The sequence below is a fragment of the Numida meleagris genome, chromosome 4, assembly GCF_002078875.1.
Source record: "Numida meleagris isolate 19003 breed g44 Domestic line chromosome 4, NumMel1.0, whole genome shotgun sequence".
Classification (NCBI taxonomy): Eukaryota; Metazoa; Chordata; class Aves; order Galliformes; family Numididae; genus Numida; species Numida meleagris.
The window spans coordinates 70,120,890-70,142,510 of record NC_034412.1 but is presented as its reverse complement, the minus strand read 5'-3'; the positions used below and the strand labels follow the sequence as shown (position 1 = coordinate 70,142,510).

Sequence of the window (21,621 nt, the reverse complement as noted above, 5' to 3'; positions counted from 1 at the left end):
AGTTTACTGCAGTAAACACAGGCAGAAAGGCCAAAAATGCCAGAAGTCCAGTTCTGTATTTACAGAGAAATTCCTTTAAGCATAGCAGTTTTATACACACCAGATGTTTAAAATATACTTTTTTTTGTTTTACACAAAGCAGAACAAAGTAATCCCTTCAGTACAAGCAAAACTAGTCACACATTCCCACTGAAACTGGAGCTGAATATTCAGAATTCAGAGAGACCGGTGTAAACTACTAATTTCTGCTCCATTTACTGGTTACTGAAATTCAGCCTTTCGGAAATGATGACTTTCATAAAAATAACAGTATTACATTGTTGGTACTTGGTGCAGGATTTATATTCACTTATGTATGTATACATGGAGGCAATGTTGTCATTTATGTAACAAGCAAATGATCCTTTCTTGATTTATGAGTTAGCTCACAGAAAAACAGCAGAACTTTTTAATGACTTAATAACTGACTGGCATGAAAAGACCAGCCTGTACGCTCTGCAAAAAGAATATAGGCTACAAGAATCAAAAACTAATAGATTATTTTGCTGAGAAAAATCAACGATATATTAACATTATCCCACTCACATTATTCTTGCAAGCAAATCACCTCAAATGTACTGACAATGGATTTGCATAGCATTTTGATGTGCACAGATAATGCAGCATTGCAGTATCACATGCGCAGTTGAATCTTACTGCCTTGATCTTTCCCTAGGCTTTTCAGAAACATCAAGCGCATATGATGAAGTGCAACAATTTGGCAAGTGCTAGACTCTAATGCCAATTTATCCTCTGAGTTACAGATTTTAAACAAGAATTTGTAATTTTTCATTTTTGAGGCCTGCCATTTAACTCATTGTAAATTCATTATTAAGTTAAAGTATCCACATATCTCACAGAAAAGTATGAATAATTAATCAAGATTGCTTTACCATTGCAGAGACCTTGAAAACAGACTTTGAATTCTATAAGTTTAATTGCTATTAAAAAAAACTCAGTTCTTAATTCTTTTACCATGTGTACATAGCAAAAATTTTAAAGTATCTTTGTGGGATTGCTTAGCTACTGTTCACCACTAAGACCTTGGAAAGGTTGATGACTGAAAATGAATCCCAGAAATGTTCATCCGGACAGATTAATGATCATAGAAAGACCACAGAAAATATTTGTTGGTTCTTTATTAAAAGTCCAGTTATTCCAATCTATCTTGTGCAAATTAGAGACCCAAAGGAATCAGAATGCTCTGGATCACATGCTGCCTGTAGTTCTTCAAGGTTTTCAATTTTAATAAATGGTTTGAAATGTAATTTAACTAGGCATTTGTAACAACAACAACAAAAAAGCATGATGAAACTGGATTTTTCCTGTAGAAACATACATAACTAAAATAAAACCAGGTACGGCTGTTCTATGGCAATGTGATTGGCATGATTTTCTCAGTCTCTCAGCAGCAAAACTGACTAAGACAAAAAAGCAAAGGTTTCAGGTATGATTTTGATATGGCCATGGTGGAGGTGTAACGCAGGCAGAAAGCTGCAGTGCTTAGGCATCTTACTCTAGATGCAGCTGTTCACATGTAAACTAAAGCATGGGGACTTGGGAATTGAAGGCTTCAGAGATAAGCCATTATTTAAAAGTAATTTGTGAAATGAATGTTTTAGATTCATTACTCAAGGACCTTGAACATGACAAACGTTTCGTGGATATTTTCTATATAGAAACCTTACTTAAGTAACGAATTGTACTAAGCCTTTAATCTAGGTAAGAAATATAACTTCTTCAATAAATTCACTGTCTTCAGTGCAAAAAATTTTGATCAGAGCAAATCCACACTCCAGTGAATACTTGTAAAATTGCAACAAACATCTTCTAAAACTATTATAACTTGTAAAGAGTACAAATACTTAACATATTGTGTTCTTATGGTGGGCAGTAAACCCCACTTAGGTAGATCTTGTAGTGCAAATGAAACTATTTTTAGGTCTATGTATTCAGTTAACTCATACACATACTTGCTTGAAATTTGACAACCAAAGTCTATGTTTGGCCAACACTTTACACAGGTTACTACGCTGAAAAAGTTAATCAATCTGAAAAAAAAAAAGAACTTAGCATAGGAATAACATAATTGAATTCATAATTGGAATGGATAATCTAAATACTACTTCCGGGATGAAAAATGTCAATATAAAATAAAACTGCTGATAAATCAAATTAAAATTGAATATTTCTTCAAAACTGGAATAAAACTGAAAAACATATAAAGGTTTTACAAAGAAAAAATAAAAAAAATAATAATTAACACAACATCTAGCTTTTTCCTACACGATGCATAACAGATGGAGATAAATATCAAACTAAAAATGACTGACAACAACCATTTTCTGCTTGAATTGATAGAGCCTCCTTGAAAGGCTACAAAAGCTAGACATATGCTAGATGTCAACCTTACGTTTAAAATTCAGAGTAAATAATTGCTAAAAAAAAAATAATTTATCTTCCTAAGTAGAAAAATAGAAAAAGTCTGGATTTGTTGTGTTTTTGTTGTTGTTGTTGTTGTTTGTTGTTTTTTCTTAAGATGATACAAAGGATTCAGGATTCACAATAGTAGAAAACAGCAGAAGTTGTCCATGTCAACATTCAAAAAATTTGACTTTTAAGTTGTATTATTCTTGTATTTAATTGATCAAAAAAAGGAGATTGTTTTCAGTTGGTTTTAGAAGTTATCCCTAAGATCTGGAAAACATAGGCTTATACTGCATTAAATACTTAATCAGTTACAAATTGGAATTGCTGTTTCCTTAATGAAAAATGAATGAATCAATGAATGAGAGGACTATCAAATAGTCAATAGCTCAATAACCAGTGGACTTACCTAGAATATGAAAGAATGGGATACGAACTCAGATGCCTCACATACAAACTGAAGGCCTTAACTTCAAGTCTACTCAAATTACCTAATCATTTCAACTTAATCTTCACTAAAAGTAAAGTGTCTTGCATTTGTACAGACTATTAAGGAAAAACTGGAATCCTGCAGAGTTAAATGTGTGAATGGGACAGCTATTTCTCTCCTAGTTTGAAGAGAAATTTGTGATATTCTCCCACTTTGAATCTTCCTGGAAAATCTTATTATGTACTGCTGCTCACCTGTATAGCCAGGAATGTTTATACAGTTTACTTCAAGAAGGTCTAAAACAAAAGAATTAATAATTAGCTTTTGACAAAAGGAAAGGACACTTGCCCTCCAATTGGATATTCCATAAATAAAAGGTTTGATTTTGAAAAATCCAAAGTTCAAAATGCAAAGGAATTTACTTCTCCACTAGTTCAAGACATCTCAATAGTTGCCTAAGTTACGAGTAGGAATGATTTATATTTTGTCCCTTGCTAAAAATGACAAAACAGCATATCTGAAGTTTAGTTAGCTAGTGATAAAGGACTGAGACTAGAACACCATAATATCCCATCCAATTAAGCTTTTGCTTTCAAAGTTTGATCATCAGTTGACACATCTGAATTTCATGTATATTGGAAAAGCTTGTTTGGAAATCTCATTTTATATCAGAATTCATCTAAGTCTGCGTTAGAACTGTTTGATAGCGTGCTGATATAGGTTTTAGTGAGAACTTCTTTATGCCATATGTGGTAGCTATTCAAGACAGGCTGACAATGTACTAAATGTATTTTGATGTCATCACAAATACATGTCAATACTGCACATTACTTAACCAATTTTGTAATCAGAAATGATTTTATTAAATACAATTAACTGAAAAATCCCCAGCTGTTGGATAAATATTAGAAATACCTCTATGAACTTCAAAGCCTAGATTAAGTAATTTATAATTTTTGTAGACTTGTGTCATTTTTAGCTTTTTGGATACCACAGTTTATATTACAGGGGTAAGCCTACCCACAAAGTCTAGAGTTATAGGACCTTGAATGTGAGATTGTGAATCACCTGTTTTATTTTTAAAATCTGATCTTGCATAATTACTATTTCTTTTTGATTTCAGGATATGTAAAGACTATAACTCTGTTATTTAATAATTTTAACTCGATGAAAAAAATATTATCAAAAGTACAGTTTTATGGCTCTACCCTTTCTTAGCTCTTTGCATGCAAAAGAAAAAAAAAAGTACAATATAACCAAGACCTTTCAGGTGATCATTTTACCACCATTTTCTACTTTAGATCAAAAACTTCTACTTTTTGAATAACGATCTAGGCTAGCTCTGATGAGCAGCTGATATTTGTAAATGGTGTCGCCAAGAACTGGAATGTGAATTATATATTCTGTCTGCCATGAATACTTTACAAAATTACAAAAAATCAAAATGTCAAGGACTTAACTTATATGATCCCAATTATCTATGCCGTTCTGATTTCTGTACTTCTTGGTGTTTCTACCTTCAGTCATACCTCTACTTTTCTGAGATACCAACACCATCTACTAACAAGTGAGATTTTATGTTATACAGTGGAGGTTTCAAAAACCCAATATGAAGATGCTGGAATCTGCACTGCAGAATGTGAGTGTGACTCCAACATCATCAGTTATCTAAGTATTGTTCACACCTGACAAACATATGAGAATAGAGATCTGGTACAAGAATCTACAAAATGTGAGGAAGAACATTTCCAAAGGAAGCTTTCTTGCAGTAATATGCATTCACTTCTGCTCTGTACATTACCATTACTTCACCATAATGAAAAGTTGTTACTATTATGCGATAATTACTGTTGCATTCTTACAATTTACGTGGGTTTTATTTATGCAAAAGGAAACCATGAAGCAGTAGGGCTATTATCCAGGATTTTAAAATAGATCTACTATATCTTTTTTTACTGCATAGCAATTAGCGTGCCATTGATAAATTGTAATCAAATATTTAGATAAGTCTATTTGTTTATCCTGTAGAGGGCACTAACACGCATAGAAAATGTCCATTATATACAAATATATAATATGTATTTAAAAAGTCACTTAATAAGTATTTCTGAATTTGTGAAAATATGAAAATGTGAGAAGAATCCTCACACGTATTTTAATAATGCTGAAATAGATATACTTTTATATAACACATTTTGTGCCTGTTCAACTAAAATAGAACACATATGTTAGCATCTTAAAATACTAGAAGTCATAATTTATATTTTTGGGGAACATGAGAAATACAATGTCAATTCTTCACAAATTTCTATTACATATTACTATTATTTATCTTGATTATCACCCATTATAATGTCTTTTTATTCCTGTGCTTTACTGATGTTTTGTGTTCCTTTCTAGAAGCAAATTACTCAGCTGAATACAGCACATTCCAGCCTGGCATTACTAAAATGCAAAAGAGCAAATAACTTACTTAGATATGCCTTTGCTGCAGTTTCAAACAGAAATTCTGCAGTTATTAGGGAGAAGGTGAATGTATAACAATACTCTTGTCTTTTAAGAATATTCCCACCTTCAAGTCAGCATAACAGTGAAATAAGCCTTTCAATTTAGCAACAAAATGGATGCAGGTGTATTTCATCCATTAAATGCAATGACTGTGTACTAGCAAAGGCCATGTTAGCAAACATGCTTATTTATGATCTGTATTAATCACCGGAAAAAATGACATGTTTTCTGCAGAGGACAAGATATCATAGCATATTGCAATACACTGAAGTTGGCCAAGTTCATTAGGTTTTCTCAAGGTAAGACAAACATTTTTTTCAGGAAAGAACCACAAGAGAGTTGCCACATACCTCATAGAGACTGTGGGAAGAGGGTATATGGTAGTAACTTACTGGTAGGTCTCCATTTTCAGGATGGGACTGAACTGATCACAAAGTAATTTGCGCTCATCTTAGGATGAGCAGGACTGCTCATTCTAACAGTCACCATGGAGCAGTTATCAGGAATTGGATTACAACCACAATTCAGATTGTCTGGCAAACTTCTTAACAGTCCAGCTCTGCTGTGAGTCTTGCGTCATAACGTTAGTCTGGTGTTTGCTCTTTCACTGTGAGTCAGAATAGACTCAATCACTCTGCCATACACCTACCATAAATTTACCATAAGGTTTAAGCACTTTTAATTGCCTTGCTGCTAAGGAATTTCAATCTAAAATCAGCACGGGTGGCTTTACTTCTGCAAAAGTAGAAGTATCAAAATTCCACTCAAAATTCTGAGTGGTCAGCTGTCACTGAAACTTGTTGTTGTGGTTTAACTAGGCAGGAAGCTCAGCACCAAACAAACAAACAAACAAACAAAAAAAATGAAAAAAACAAACTTGTAGGTTGAGATCAAAACTATTTACCAAGACAGAAAAAGGAAGAGGAAAAAAGGATAATAGCTGTGATAATAACATATATGTGCATATATTATGCAAAACAAGTGATGCATAAGCAGTTACCACCCACCAACCAATGCCCAGCCAATCCCAAAGAAGTGGCTTCCAGCCCAGACAAATCCCCAGTGTTTTCAAGCTTTTTCCCATGTTGTCATATGGTTTGGACTATCCCTTTGGCATGTTTAGGCCAGTTATCCTGTTTCTGTCCCCTCCCAGCTCCTTGTGTCCCATTGCCCACTTGCTGGCAGGACAGTATGAGAAGCTGGGAAACTGAAATGTCCATTGTTTTTTTCCTAAAGTCATAACATAATACCATAGCAGACACTATGAAGGAAAAATCAACTCTGTCCCAGCTGAAACACCTTTTGTTTATGTCCTCCTAGAATTATAACTGCTTTGTATTTAGGCATTTCCAGAACAGAGTACTGAACTCCAGGTACCACAACTGTCATTTCTGTGGCACAGAATATCATGCTGTTTGACGCCTGCCTCGAAAACACTTTTTTGATTTAGCACTGGTTAAGTTAAAATTAAAGAAATAATATATTTCTGGTGCCCAGCCATCTACAAAAGACCAAGTTCAGAGATGGTTTAAGAGAGAAAACAGAAATTTGCCTGCTCTTCAGACTATACCTAAGAGAGATTTTTCTTCACTATCCAGTTAAGGATCTATCATGATGCTTAGCAATCCAGTCTTTCAGCTTTTTAGATCCTTACTTGGGAAGACTTCTGTTCTTATGTTCTTAAGACTTCTAAAGAAATTTATTTCCTTTATACTAAGTCTTTTACTCTTGCTCTCCCTTCCCTTCCAGAAATCTTAGCATAGGAAGTAGTGTTTTCGTTATTTTTGTGGGTTGTTTTTTTTTTTTTGGTTTGGTTTGGTTGTTTTTTGTGTTTTTTTTCTTTATTCTGTAGGATACTCCCTCTATTCCTTTCTTTGTTTTGCATTAAAAGTTCCTCTTAATGTCTCTACTAATTTTTCACATTAATGCTTTACCAACATCACATTGTTCTAAGTTTTGTTGTCATGAAGAAAAAAAGACTATTTTCATTAAACCTTTAATTTCAGAAGCTCTAATCGATCTTTTGCTTTAATCCTAAATCTAAGTATAAACTAGGTAGGCAAGACCAAGAACGACCGTGAGAATAAAAAAAAAAACCCTGTAACTATAAAAAGCCTGAAAGCAATCCTGACAGCTCAAACATGAAACAAACTCGTTGATAAATATTCTTTCTGCACAGTATGCCTTGTCTACTGGGTTTTCTCTACTTCACACTGAGACTGTAAAAACACATTTTAAAAATTGTCCATCATTTGGTAATGCTGCTAAGATAAAAATAGCAAAAATAATGTAGCTGGTTCGCTTGATATGAAAATAAATATTTCAAGAGAAGGTGTTTCCCTTTGATGTTTAATGAGAAAATTCTTTCAGATGAAACTACCAATTCCAACTCATGCCTTTGACCATAAACTGGAAAAATATATTTTCAAATTCTGCTACTAAGGGAGGAAAGGGTTAGAATATGGTTTCAAACAAACAATAAAAGATGGATGTGGGTTAATGGGGCAAGGAAACCTAAAAGTTGCTGATTGGTTGTTGGAACTGAACTGGAGACTACATCCTGAAGAAAAAACAGCTGAAGCTGGATCACCCTCTTCAACCGTGCCAAGGTCAAGAGTACACAGTGAGGAAGAGTTATGGCCATCCCCACGAACCTTAAGGATGACCACCAGGAGGTACTACGCATGCTCAAGGGGCGTGATACTGGGGTGGAGCGTATTATAATGATTTCTTGGAATTAATTGTAATACTCCCTCAGGAATGCTATGCATATGTATGCCTTTGAACTTTAAATGTGGAAGTTTTCTGCCTTTCCTTGTGCAAGCTAGGATGGGGATACCCCCCTTGCACCCAGCGTGTGGGCACAGCACCGTAATAAACATTCCTGCTTTATAACCTTCCCTGGTTGTAGTTTGTTTCTGCAAGTTACTACCACTAGTATTTTGCTTTGTTTATCTTGGATTCATCTTGTGTATTGGCATGAGGTAGCCTAGTACTTTGTAAGCTTTACATGTTGCTGTATGTAGACCTTTGACAACCATAACTTGCTTTGCAGAAAGTGATGCAGAAAAAGACATGAAAGAGCACTAATCCTAGTTACACTGTAAGTGATGTAACCTATAGCACTTGCCATCACTTCTATCACACTTTATCAGATTGTTTTAGAATAATGGTAGGAAAAATCCTAAGGGAAAAGTCTCCACTTGAGCTAAATGACATTTTGGTATTTGAAAAGAAATAAGGCTGCCTAGAAAAACTGAAGGACATTTGTGCATGCATGATTGTGTGTGTTATGCAGAATTGTATGATATGAAATGATAATATAAAAAATAACAAAGATCAGAAATGACAATGAAATCAAGGAGAGTGACTGAGAAATGTGCTAAGCATAAAAATCTCACTTTGCTAGTGAAAGTAGACTCATTTATAAGCAAAGAAAGAAAATAAAAGATACATTTTCTTCAAGGAATTTAAATACTGAATAGGAAGAGGTCTTTTCTAAATTATTTATAAATTAAAATAGAAAAAGGATGATAATTACTGCAGAAAGAAAACAAAGTGACTCAAGCCACAGTCCGAGATCCTAACAGCTATAAATTACTCCAGTGTTGTGAAGTTCCTCATTGTGTTTTAGCTCCAGTGGTACAACTCATACAACCAAAACTCTAGCATATATGCACTGTAGGATTAGTGCCAGAATGCTTAGCTATTGGCTATGCAGATTCAAATCCAAAGAATGAATAGGAGAGCTCTGGAATTTGTAAATGTGTTTAGATCAATGAGACAACTCTAATGACATACCATGAATGAGAAAAAATGTATATTACAAAAAACTATATAATTCATTGCTTCATGAAAAAAAAAAAAGAGATTGCAAAAATACTAACTACTTAATTAATGAAGCCAGAATAAATACAGTGCTTTGATGAACTTAAGTGACAATTTAATGTATTTGTTCAGAGCTCATTCTTGGTCTTATACAATTGGAATGCAAACAGTAAACTGATTTCATGCTCCATTTTGAATTCCACTTGGTGGGAGTTGGCAAGGTTGAAGAAGAAGAATCATTTCTTTTATGTTTGCGTTCAGCAAACTTTGTATAGAATGAATTTACTAAAAAGATTGTTTGCTATTGTGATGTTTTGAAAATGAGTATGGCAAAATACATCTTGGTATTTTTATTCCAAGTTCTGCATAGGCAACTAAATTCCAAGAATTAAGTTTATCCAATAGTGAAACAAACATACTTCTGATGCATGTCAAAACACCTTGGATTTCAAATCCTAACAAGTCACAACAAAGTAATAATGACCAAAGCACTATCACGAATTATTTACTGAAATTCAAATGACAGATAAATATAAGACATATACTTTATTCACAGATGTTTCACAGCTGAAAACTCATACATTTGTACAGTGGAACAGTTAAACATAGCTTTGAAAAAGTATATTAGCTCTATTATTAGAAACTTCTCTGACCCTAGTGATAATCATACATGCTATGCTGTCAGAGGTTCCTAGATAAGTCACAGAATCACGGAATCATAGGGACCCCTGGAGATCACCTAGTCCCACTCCCTGCTAAAGCAGGTTCCCTAAAGTGGGTTGCACAGGAAAGTGTCCAGGCAGGTTTTGAATTTCTCCAGAGAGGGAGACTCCAGATCCTCTCTGAATAGCCTGTTCCAGTGCTTTGTCACCCTCAAAAGAATGAAGTTTTACCTCATGTTCGAATGGAACTTCCTATGTTCCAGTTTGTGCCAATTGCCACTTGTCCTGTCACTAGGCAGTGTTGAAAAGAGCCTGGCCCCATCCACTTGACTCCTGCTCATTAGATATTTATAAGCTTTACTTTTGGAGTGACCTACATACTTTTAATTCAAATGTAAATGCTTGTGATATTTTTTTAGCCAAAATGATGGCTTATTATGCTTGTGTCTTGGTGTGCTGAATTTAATGCTGTCAGACACTGTGAAATGTAAACTTGTCATTAGCCACAATGAGGATAGGAATTTAATTTTGCAATGTAGGCTGAAGGCTGCAGGCTGTATTTTTGTGGGCGATTTATTTTTTTTCTGGAGTGGCTTCCTATGGGTAAAATTATTCCCAGCTTATATAGTTTGCTATGAATAAGCTTTGAGATGTATTACAGAGCAGAAATGATTTGAATCTACATTCTTCACAGTTCTGCCTGCCTACCTGGTTTATAAATAGCTCTACGGGTAACAACGAAGTCCAAAGTGTGGTAGAAAGTTGCTAACTTCTCTGAGTAAAGCTTTGTTATGTATTCATACAGTATCACCTTGTGAATACTTGAATAATGTGATGCAATGTGTCCTACTGAAAGTCAGAAATACAAATTACAGACTGTGCCGCTGCCTATTTATTCTTCACAGTTTTTCCATCTCAGAAGAAAGAAGAAAGAAAAATTTTGGGTCACACTGCAGTACTATGCCATGTTTTGAATATTTAAAGCAAAAATAGAAATAAACTTTGAAGGCAGAAAAATGTGCTTATTCAACAACAGAATGTTCCCAATTTTCTATATTTCTATCTTTGGTTTAAAATTAAGCTAAATTTCTATATTCGTCCTTCTATTTTCTACCTAAATTTAGATTCAAAATGATTCCCATGTTTAGTTCATTGACACAAGTTTTGTAAGTATTATGCACATCATGATATTCTCTTGTACAATCTCAGCATGCCATTTATGTCTACTAAATACATTAGCCCATACTGAAAGTTGGGTAAAAATCTCACCTTAAGATCAGATAAAACCAAAAAAGCCACTCTGTAGTGGTTTCACACAGGATTCAGAGAAAATGAAGTGCAGTTCTGGCATGTGTTACAGCGCTCACAGTAGGAGGAACTACTGTGTTTTGTTTTGTTTTTTGTTTTTGTTTTTTTTAAGTCAGATGCTGGTGATATTTTCTAAAATGTAAAAGCATTCCCCCTGTTTTGAAAGCGTGGCAAACTGAAATCCAAACAAGCTCATCTTCTCAGCATTTAACTAGAAAACTGTAATAGGAATAGGCAAGGTATTTTTGGTCTGCAGTATCATTATAGCATGGGTATTTGGAGCAAAATACCTTCTGCTGAACCTAAATCCTGCTGTGCTTTGAAGCCTGACCCTTATCTCCAACAATAGCATTTTGTTTCCAGGCAGTAATAAGTCACAAGCAAGTATTTTAAGGCAATGAAAGAAAGTGAGAATACAGGAGCTCCTTTTAGATTCACCTTTCCCTCCTGTGAATAGCTACATCTTAAAAATAGAGATGGGACTGACCACTGTAATTTAAATGTCTATTTTCAAATCTACCAAAGCCTGAGGGCATGTAAAGTATCAAGTTTCACTCATTTTATGAGAGTTAGAATTTTACTACAAAACCTGAATCCAATTCACATCCACTTCCTGTATCAAATCCTTCTAAATGTTTACTGTTTGTTTCAAAACACGTTGGTTTTGATTAAGAATTAGCTCCTCTTACTAATAATGGGACTATTTTCTGCTGGGCTTCAATGCATATATAGGCCATGTGAACTTGCCTGGTATTGTGACATTCTGACTTCTGAAAACTATAAACGTTTCAAATTATACCTCTGGACACTGCCATAGTCATTCAATGGGGAATGTGAAATATGACTAGGGATATGCAGCAAATATCAGAAATTTTTCCTAAAAATGCTTATTCTTAAATTTGCTACAAAAATCTATTATCTTAATCTTGGTATGAAAGGTTTCACCAGAAAACCAATTTAAATACAGAAGTTATAGTCACTCCTTTGATTAATACTGTCCTGTACCAGAGCGGAGCAAATAGTCTCTTCACTACCTTAGAGAAGCTGGTGGCTACGCTCTGAAGGAACAGCTCAGAAAAGTTGATAAACATCTCAAAAACATAAGACCTATTGAAAAAATTACTAAACAGGTGATAGCCCAGAAAGAGAGGAAGAGATACAAATATGCCTTTTCTTATAACTCACGATACCACCCCTGCTCTCCAAAAAGAGAAGAAAAAAAAGCTGAACATGGAAGGAGAGCCATTCAGAAAGGAAAGGTTATAGAATAATTGACATGTAGCCAGGTAGGTGATGATTTTCCTCTACCTAAACATCAGAAGAGTGTCATTTTGCTAGGATTTTACTTTTGTCTTTCTTTATTAACTTTTCCATTCTCCTGTCTGAGTATATGCTGTCTCCCTTAGCATCTCTGGCTGTAGAGCACAACCATCTTGAGAACTCAGTTGAATGCTGTAGCAAACTGAATATATTTTCCTGGGCTAGCAGGACTACAGAACCTTCTACACATTCTTCTTTTGAGTCTACTCCTTTGGAGAGAAACTTCTTTAATTAAGGCTTCTTTCTCTGTGCATACATTCCCAAGTCCAGTCTCTATGTTCCTCAGCGTGTTTTTCAGAAACTGTCAAAATTCAAAATCCTTTCCTTGCAAATCAACTGCCATTATGCTTAGGTAACTGTAGTCCTCCAATAACCTACATATTCACCTGCAGGCTGATGTAAGCACACACTGCTTTGCAGTCTGAGCTGGCTGGGAACACATTCTGTGCTTAACAAGAAGATGTAAATGTATCTGTGCAATGAATAAATACATTTCCTGAATAGGAAATGTATTTATTTAGGTTCACTACTTTTAACCTGCCCACAAAACTTCCAGTTCTGACATAGCTTGGCACTCACATACACATGCTTGTATATGTGATATATAACTCCACAGATGCTTCTCAGGAAGAACACCCTGATAGGCTGCTCTGTCATCATGTGGTTAGATTCCTGTAACAGCAATCAGCTCTTCCATAGAAAATTCTGGACATTGATTCCTTGACATCTAAGTTCATCAGAAATCTTATTCACTCAGTACATTTTGAATTTCACATTATTTATTCATCATTTGGGAAACACAGAAATTCTGTATATATAATGCATTTTTGTTACTGACAAATGCTGATGTAAGAATCCTGGTTCATTCAGAGTTCAAGATCTGGAGAGTCTGGCAGATCTACTCAAAGGTTTATTTTTACTGCAACATGAAATACAGTAATTTTACTACGATCACTTATAACTTGGCTGAGTAAGTGACATTAAAGTGATTTAGTGCTTCCCTTCATCTCTTGCAACTTCGCAATCCAAATTCTATTTGTCCTAAATCAGAATCTACCAGCTAACCATGGCAAATGCAAGACCTTTTCTCCTCTTCATGCTAAAATTCCTAGTCAGTCTCTGAAGGAACTAAATATATATCTACTGTCATAACAATGTACATCAAATAAGTATTTATTGTTCTACATTTCAGTACTTGTTATAATTCTGCTCTCCCAACCTAATTTGTAATTCATATATATTTCCCCATATTTTTTGTTGTATTACCTTTTATAGCGATAAGCCATATTTCTACTTTATCATTTCATTTTAACTAGTTTGGAAGACCTTTCTATATTTCAATTACCTGTAGACTCACAGTCCTACAACATAATCTTAAAATCAAAACTGAGGTAGGGATACACTCATCTACATGTTAATCCTGGTTGTTATTAGAATATTATTAGAATAAAAGTGTAGAAGTACATTCTGGAGTGTCCTTGATACATCTAGGCTCTGATCTCTCATCCAATGAAGTATATAACTTTGATCAAAGCCACGCTGAACTCCTTATAATCATAAATTCTAGTGTAATGAAGAAGTATTTGCAGCACTTCACAGATTTTTCCCTGACACTGCTCTGGTGTAAAAGTAGATTTGACCCACATCTGTCCTGTTGTTAATGTGAGAATGTTTCCACTAAAACTGAAGAATGTCTCCTAGTGTCCTTCCCTCTCTTCCATCTTTCTACATAACTTCATTATTTGACAAGGAAGAAGTCTCATAGCAGGTCTCAGTGGCCTGCCAAGTTTTTATGCCTCTTCTTTGCATTTCTCCTACTAATACTAACAATCATGTGTAAGCCTTAACAACTAGAAGACTTCTACTTTGTATAGTGCATGTTATTAAACTGCTAACTACATATTTGCTTTAAAAAAAAAAGTCAGAAGACAAGCTGTAGTCATGTGCACATACCATGAAATTTTTTTGTCCTGGTTTCATCTGGGATAGAATAGATTTTTTTTATAGTGTCTGATATGATGGTGTGTTTTGGCTTTGGGAGAAAAACAGTGTTGGTAACACACTGATGTTTTAGCTGGTGCTGAGCAGTGCTTTATGGAGCCAGGAACATTTCAGTTTCTTGACTTCTTGTACTGTCCTGTGAGCAAGGGGGCTGTAGGAGAACAAGAAGATGGGAGGGGACAAAACCAGGACACCTGGCCTAAACTGGCCAAAACGATATCCCATAAAGTATGACATCATGTGAAAAAAAATGTGAAAAAAATCTTATACTACATTATAATAGATTTGTATTTGAAAGCTGTACAAAAGAAAGAAAAATATATTTCTGAATTCAATAAATCTGACATTGCCACAGTCAATGCCTACAGAATGAGCATACATTAGAAAATTAATTGAAAAAAAACATAATTTGTTGGAATCACTGACAGTGAAGTATTTCCAAAGAGACAGTATTCACAGCTCCACAAGAAAATAAAGTTTTCATTGCAGTACTATATGTGAAAAAAATATGTGTGATAGGACAGCTTACTTTTGCTTTCTGATACTCATGTTTTGTTTTCTCTGCTATTCCTTGCCTCCTTTCCTGTATTCACCCCAAGGCACCATGATTATCCAGATGCACGCTTGAGAAAAATGCACTGAAAAAATTCTGGTTGATGTTTGACATTTTGATGGCTTACCAGGTTTCATCAGTCACATCTTTACATAGAGCGATATAGTAGGATTGATGCAACTCACAGGGACTCCTCACCTTTCATGTGTTTGCTAAAGAGTGCAAAGGTATCACACAATCTTTGTTCAGAATTCAGAGAGACAGAAATAAATGTTTTGTTACTTTATCTTACTATGAAGAAAGGAATTTTATTTTACAAACCTGGGAAATGTTTTTTAAATACTTGAGATTGCATGCATCACACAATGTTTATTCTCCTCCTGGAAATCTATTTTCAGTAATTTTGGCTTTAGACTGAAGTAAACAGTGAAGCATTTTACAGCTCATTACAGCTTTATCATTTGGCTGGAGATTAGTAATTCTGCTGCAAAAAGCCTTTTAGAGATACAGAAATCAGGATATGAGGGTTTTCCGTGTATGCCTTTCAGAAATGCTCTTCTATCTTATTCTCTTCCCTTCATCCTGTTGAATATTTTTATCGTCTAACAAGATGACATAGGGGTTAACATAAACTGGGCCCTAGGGATCTAAAGTATAAAATTTTGAAACTAGCCTTATTATAAGATCTGATATTAAGACAACAAAATTATTAACCAGAGATCAGAAACAATGATCCCAACTACATTATATTATCTCCAAATAAATATTTAAGACAATGATTTTCAAAGTATTTTTAAAAATAAATTATCTTTCAATTTGCAGTTACAAAATACCTTAACATATTTTTCTAAACAAACTGCCAGACAAATTGTAAATTAACAATACATACTTAGTATTTAATTCCCAGACCTAAACAAAAATGCTTAGAAACTAGTAAATCATATGCAATGGCCTTACTTTTCTATGTGATGTTTAACAGCTGACTAAACTTTCAGATATTTCATTTTCTTTCTTTCTTTCTTTTTCTAGTGTGGAAGTAATTAATGTCAAAGTCAGTTTTATAACACTAAAATAATCCTAGTGCTTTTTTATTTTTAATCAGAGACACAAAATGAAAAACTCTAGTAGTGAGATCTTTGGTGTGAGTTGACAGGTACACAATAATCCCTGAAACTCAGATAAGGATATCAAAGCAGCATAAACTTAAGTTTTCCTAGACTTTCCTTTTTTATTCTTTTTATTTTGTGCTTAACATAACTGTACATACAGACAGGTGTCATTCTGGAATTAAGGAGAACATCCTGTTCTTTTTACAAGAAGCAGTTCTATATTCCATACTGAGCATCACTTAACAAATTTACTTTAGTTCCTCTGCTTTCTAATACCACTGAAGTCAACAGGTGCTGCAGGTACTCAAACTACTTTGAAGTTAAAATCAGATGAGCAGTGCATTGTCATTACAACCACAGCATATGATCAGATTTCTTAATGGCAGGAACTCTAATCCTCTGTGCCATATGTTAGATGTTTTATTTTGTAACTTATGGTAGACACTTTTAAATCTGCTGTGTCAACTGTATGTTTAAGATTAACCTTCACAGAATTTAATATTCTGATCAAGTTTGAGTCTTGATAAGGTTCTGTCAACAGTTTATGGGCGTTCGGCCCGGTTCTGTGACAAATGGGGCGGGGGACCCACAGACACATGCCCTGGCAAAGGGAAAAGGGGAAAAAGGTAGGGAGATGGGCCTGAGAAAAAAACAGTGTCAACAGTCTGAGAAGAAACAAACTAATTTACTAAATAAGATATCAGAATGCAAAATAACACACTATAATACAATATAATTACAATTTAAGCTGATAAATCCAACACAATGAGGGAGAGTATCCAAAATTAAAGTAGGCCTTACTCTAATACTGACGGTGAGATGGCTGGGGAGCAAGAAGCTGCCGGGATGAGAGACGGGCAGAAAGAGAGAACAGGTCTCGTGATCTGCAATTTTTTATCTTTCCCTCTGACTGGAAAATGCTAACAGGGTTGCAAAGTCCCCTGAGGAATGTAGTAGTTCTTCTCTTCTGAGAACCAGGTACATACACTACATGATGTTATGATGTGGAATACCAATACCCAAAAATCATAAAACCATGAGAGGTTCCAATATGACTCTAACATTATTCCCATTTCTCTTACATTCTATTATGAAAAGCTTATTTTAAAACTACTAAATATGAAGAATGCTGCTAACAAAACAAATGCTCATTTATCCTGGAAAATAGGTAAAATTTAGTATTGGCTACTATGGCATCACTAAACTGTCCGCTTGTGAAAGTTTTATTTTTTTGTTTTAGTATTAAAAATTCATTTGGCCAGAGAAGGTAAACAGAGATTAGAGAGGAATGAATGGGCACTGGAACACTGGAATGGGTTGCCCAGAGATGAAGGGAAGTCTCCTTCTGTGGAGATATTCAAGACCTTTCTGGATGCCTACTTGTGTGACCTATTGTAGGGTACCTAATTTAACAGACGGGTTGGACTCGATGATCTCTTGAGGTCCCTTCCAATCCCTTCAATTCTGTGACTTTGTGTAAGAAAATTTACCCACAAATACTGGCAAGCAACAATCTAATTTATTCTATGGCTTATAAAGAAAATTCAGTCTCAGCTTGACTCTGGCATTCCTGAGTGTACTTTTGTCCTATATCTGGTGTTAAAGTAGAACTACCTAATACAAAGTTAAAGCATTTATCTAAGGCAAATCTACCTGATTTTTTTTCATAAGCTAACACATTTCTAATATCAAATGTGTAACTTATCCATATATATATGTATCTTATGATGACAGTAAAATATCAATGAGAATTATATTTTTTTGTTCTATTGAACAAATGTTGAAGTCAAGACAAGTTTTCTGCATACTGCAATTCAGTTGAGCCTCCTAAAGTAAAGCAGAGTATATACCCTTAATTCACACAGAAGTTAGACCTGGTATTTCAAATACAGAACAATCAAAGTCATGATAGAGAACAAAAGCTTTTACCAGTGTGAAGCACCATTACCTAATCAGATGATATTGCAACTACAAAAAAAATGCTTTATTAATGGTAACATATAAAACCAAATGGCTGTGTTAAGGGTACTTTGTACCACAGTTGGTCAAGCAGAGTTTAAGTTCAAATCTGCCTTTATAGAATCATAGAGTCATAGCATTAGCTAGGTTGGAAAAGACCTACAAGATCATCCGGTCCAGCCATCCACCTACCACCAATAACCCCACTAAACCATGTCTCTCAACACTATATCTAAACGATATCTAAATTCCTTTTTATAGGAATTAACCTTTTGGATTATGCAATATCTTTTCGTTGGCCAGGTAATGAGAGGAGAGGAAGAGGAGAGGAGGGGAGTGGAAGAGTGCTAACATTTATTTAGAAACTTTATGATTAACATACCTGTTACTTTCAGTCTGTCAGCTCCAATGACTATCTCATCTTCATCTGCAGAAAATAATACTTTTCCGCCTTCACTTGCCCTCACTTCAAATCTCTTACACTGGGCCTCCACAGCATCAGCTCCTGAAATCAAGGAAGGGAATGGTATATCTAAGATATTTTGTAAAAACAGAAGTATTAGCATGCACAGAGTACTCTAAATGCATGCATGAGGATTTTGTCAAATAGTTTCCTTTCTGTAAGCATGGTAAATAGTTTGTCTTATAAAGTAATGTTAAATAAACATGTAGAGTAACTTTTTCATTATTTTACACCAGGATTAAATTTAAAATAACTGTGGGGAACATCTATTTCAGTACCATATGGAAGGTAACACAAGAATTCATGATGTACTTGAACTCTGTGAACTTGATGAAATGTCAGGTCAGACAAAGTTTTCAGGGGGTAGTTCAGCCTGAAGTGCAGCTTCTTGCCAATGGAAAAAAAAGGATAAATGAAAAAGGAGACTACTCCATGAAAATCAGATACTCAATGCAGAAGATAATGATATTTTTCATTCAGTTATATTGCAAATTTGAACAGGAGAATAACAAAAATGAATGGCAACAAAAAAAGAGACATCACAATTTATCTCAGATTTTATGAAAATAAAGTGCCAAATGTCTCAAAGCTCAAAAGATCTAAAATAATTATGAAATCAAATAAATCTATGAGATTACATCTAGTGCAATGTAGAAAACTGCAGGTACCAAATCTCAAGTGTTTTGCAATTTATAGGTATTATCTTTATTCTTCATGTTTTGTCTGCTAAACTTCTTTTTTTTACTATTTTATTAATCAGTGAAAGCAAAACTTTTGTTCTAAAAATGGTGTTTAAAAGTGATGAACAGAATAAAGCATAACCAGCATAGGGAAAATCTCAAGATTTCAGGAAATAATTATCTAACAATTTTCTCTTTAACTCCTAATTAGATTCCAAACCTACACCTGGAACAACTTACCAATATATATGGGTAAAAATTTTGTGGAAGGCATTAGTGAGAAAAAAATCCACAATTATTATTTCAGATTTATTTATCTGGATCATTGGTTTACTTTCATTATGTGGAATTTTTCAGTTTAATATATAAATGTACATTTTCAAAATATGTAAGAAATACAAAAACTGTGATAGCTAACTTGGGATGAGAAACTGCAATAGCAGCCCTTAATTTGCAGAATCAGCTATTAAAAAATAATATTTGTACTAATAAATGCATACATTTTAATGCTCAGCATTTGTGCCTCCTCAGCATCACTTTGTACAAAAGTAGGCCTATAATTCAGGTAGTCCAAACTATCCCTACAAGCTTAATTCTACTTTTTTATGCTTTTACTTTATGTTGAAATTAGGTCTTAACGGTGCATTGCTTAGTATTACTTACTGCTGAAGGAGTGGTTAGTGTATTTGAGCCACTTGAGAGATAACTAAAAAATTAATACGTTAAGTTAATCTCTTTGATGTGGAACCAGGTGTGACTGTTATGAAATGGTTTTGAAAAGCTAAACTGCCTACAGAGTAATCAATGCTATCAAAATGGAATTCCGATTCATTACATTTTCATTTCCCAGTTGAAATAAGAGTAATCAGTTGCACGTGCAGTGTATTATTGTATTATCTTCACATTGCTATGTTGCAAAAACACTTTACAAATCTACATATTTAATAAATTTCTGAATTTCTAATAGTAGTACCAACAAAGATACACATCTCTGTGTATGAAGAAAGCAAACCTTCTGAAATTTTATAGCTCCAACTTGTAGAACAACCACACTATCCACTATGCTTATTTTCAGCTAATCCCTTGTATCTCCTTTAATAATGAATACATCAGTTCACAGAAACATGCAAGAAAATCTAAGTCCCAAATTATGTTTGGAAATGTAATTTCCATCAAACATTTGACCACCCTTGAAAAATTTTCTACCTGCACTGCAGATAAATCAACTTCATACAGAGTATGTAGTCTACTTCTCTATATCTTTAATCTGGATTAAGACAAAACTACACCAAGTTCTCTTGATGTTTTGTGTCAAAAAGTATTATTTACTTACTGTTTCAGTTCTACAAAGTTGAATTAAGTCATTACATTTCTGCAAAATTTAATTCATTTGAAGCATGTAGATGATGTATATTTTATACTCATCCATACATAATATATATTGTTATAAACATATTCTTGTTGTGCAACAGTTGCAGAATTGAAATTATTATCAAATCAGATGACTTAAAAATGGTAACAAGTAAAAAAAGTTGAGCATTATATACAATATGGATACAGAGAATTATATTACTGTAACCAGGATTGAGAAAAATGCAGATTAAATTTCAAGCAGAAACTGTGTGAACTGAACTGAAATTCACATTTTTAAAGTTTTGCTTTTCAATGTCAATAATGACTTGGTTATTATTCTGAAAAATAAATTGCAAACTGTATTTGGAGTTACAATAAGAACTACCAAGAACTCAGACAGCTTAAGGTTTAGATTTTATTTTATGATTAAAATATAACTTTAAAGATGGAAGTGCAAATCCTGGGTAGCAGGCAATGGTTTGTTTCACTGCATGGAGAGCACGTACAGTCATTACAGCTTGCTAGCCAGTTCAGATTTCCCCAACCAGCAGAGCTGAATCTCTTCTCCATAAATTTTTTGGTTACACATATTTTGCTTAGTGATGCCCTGTATCATGTTTTCTGCTGTGGGCAACGATATACAGTGGTTTGGGGTTTTTTTGGTGTTTTTTTGTTTGTTTGTTTGTTTGTTTTGTTTTGTTTTTCTGGGTAGTTATCATAGAGTTTATCTCCTTTCTAGTTTTTCCATAAAATGATAAAACAGAACTAATGACACTTCTATGATATGATGTCTGCTCCAGAAGTAATGCCTCTAATTTTATTATGTTGGCCCATGACGTCAAAGGCAGATGTTGGTTCTCCCCTCCTCATGATCTACAGACCCATTAGTGTCCTTAAAAGACTAGTAATATAAATGGAAGCTCACATGAAGTAAAACACAGAGTAAAACAAACATACACACAAAAAAAAAAAAAAAAAAAA

General features: G+C 34.2%; 1 protein-coding gene across 7 annotated transcripts in view; it reads right to left on the bottom strand.

Moving 5' to 3' along the window:
• Positions 1 to 21,621, bottom strand: part of SGCZ (sarcoglycan zeta) — a 389,479-nt gene that overhangs the window by 37,325 nt on the left and 330,533 nt on the right. For all 7 annotated transcript variants that reach the window (XR_002438279.1, XM_021395716.1, XM_021395714.1 and 4 more), the window contains one exon: positions 18,527 to 18,649. Coding sequence is in view for 6 of the 7 variants with exons in the window: in XM_021395716.1 (XP_021251391.1) it covers positions 18,527 to 18,649 (123 nt within the window). In the remaining variant the exon portion in view is untranslated. The remainder of the gene's footprint in view (positions 1 to 18,526; positions 18,650 to 21,621) is intronic.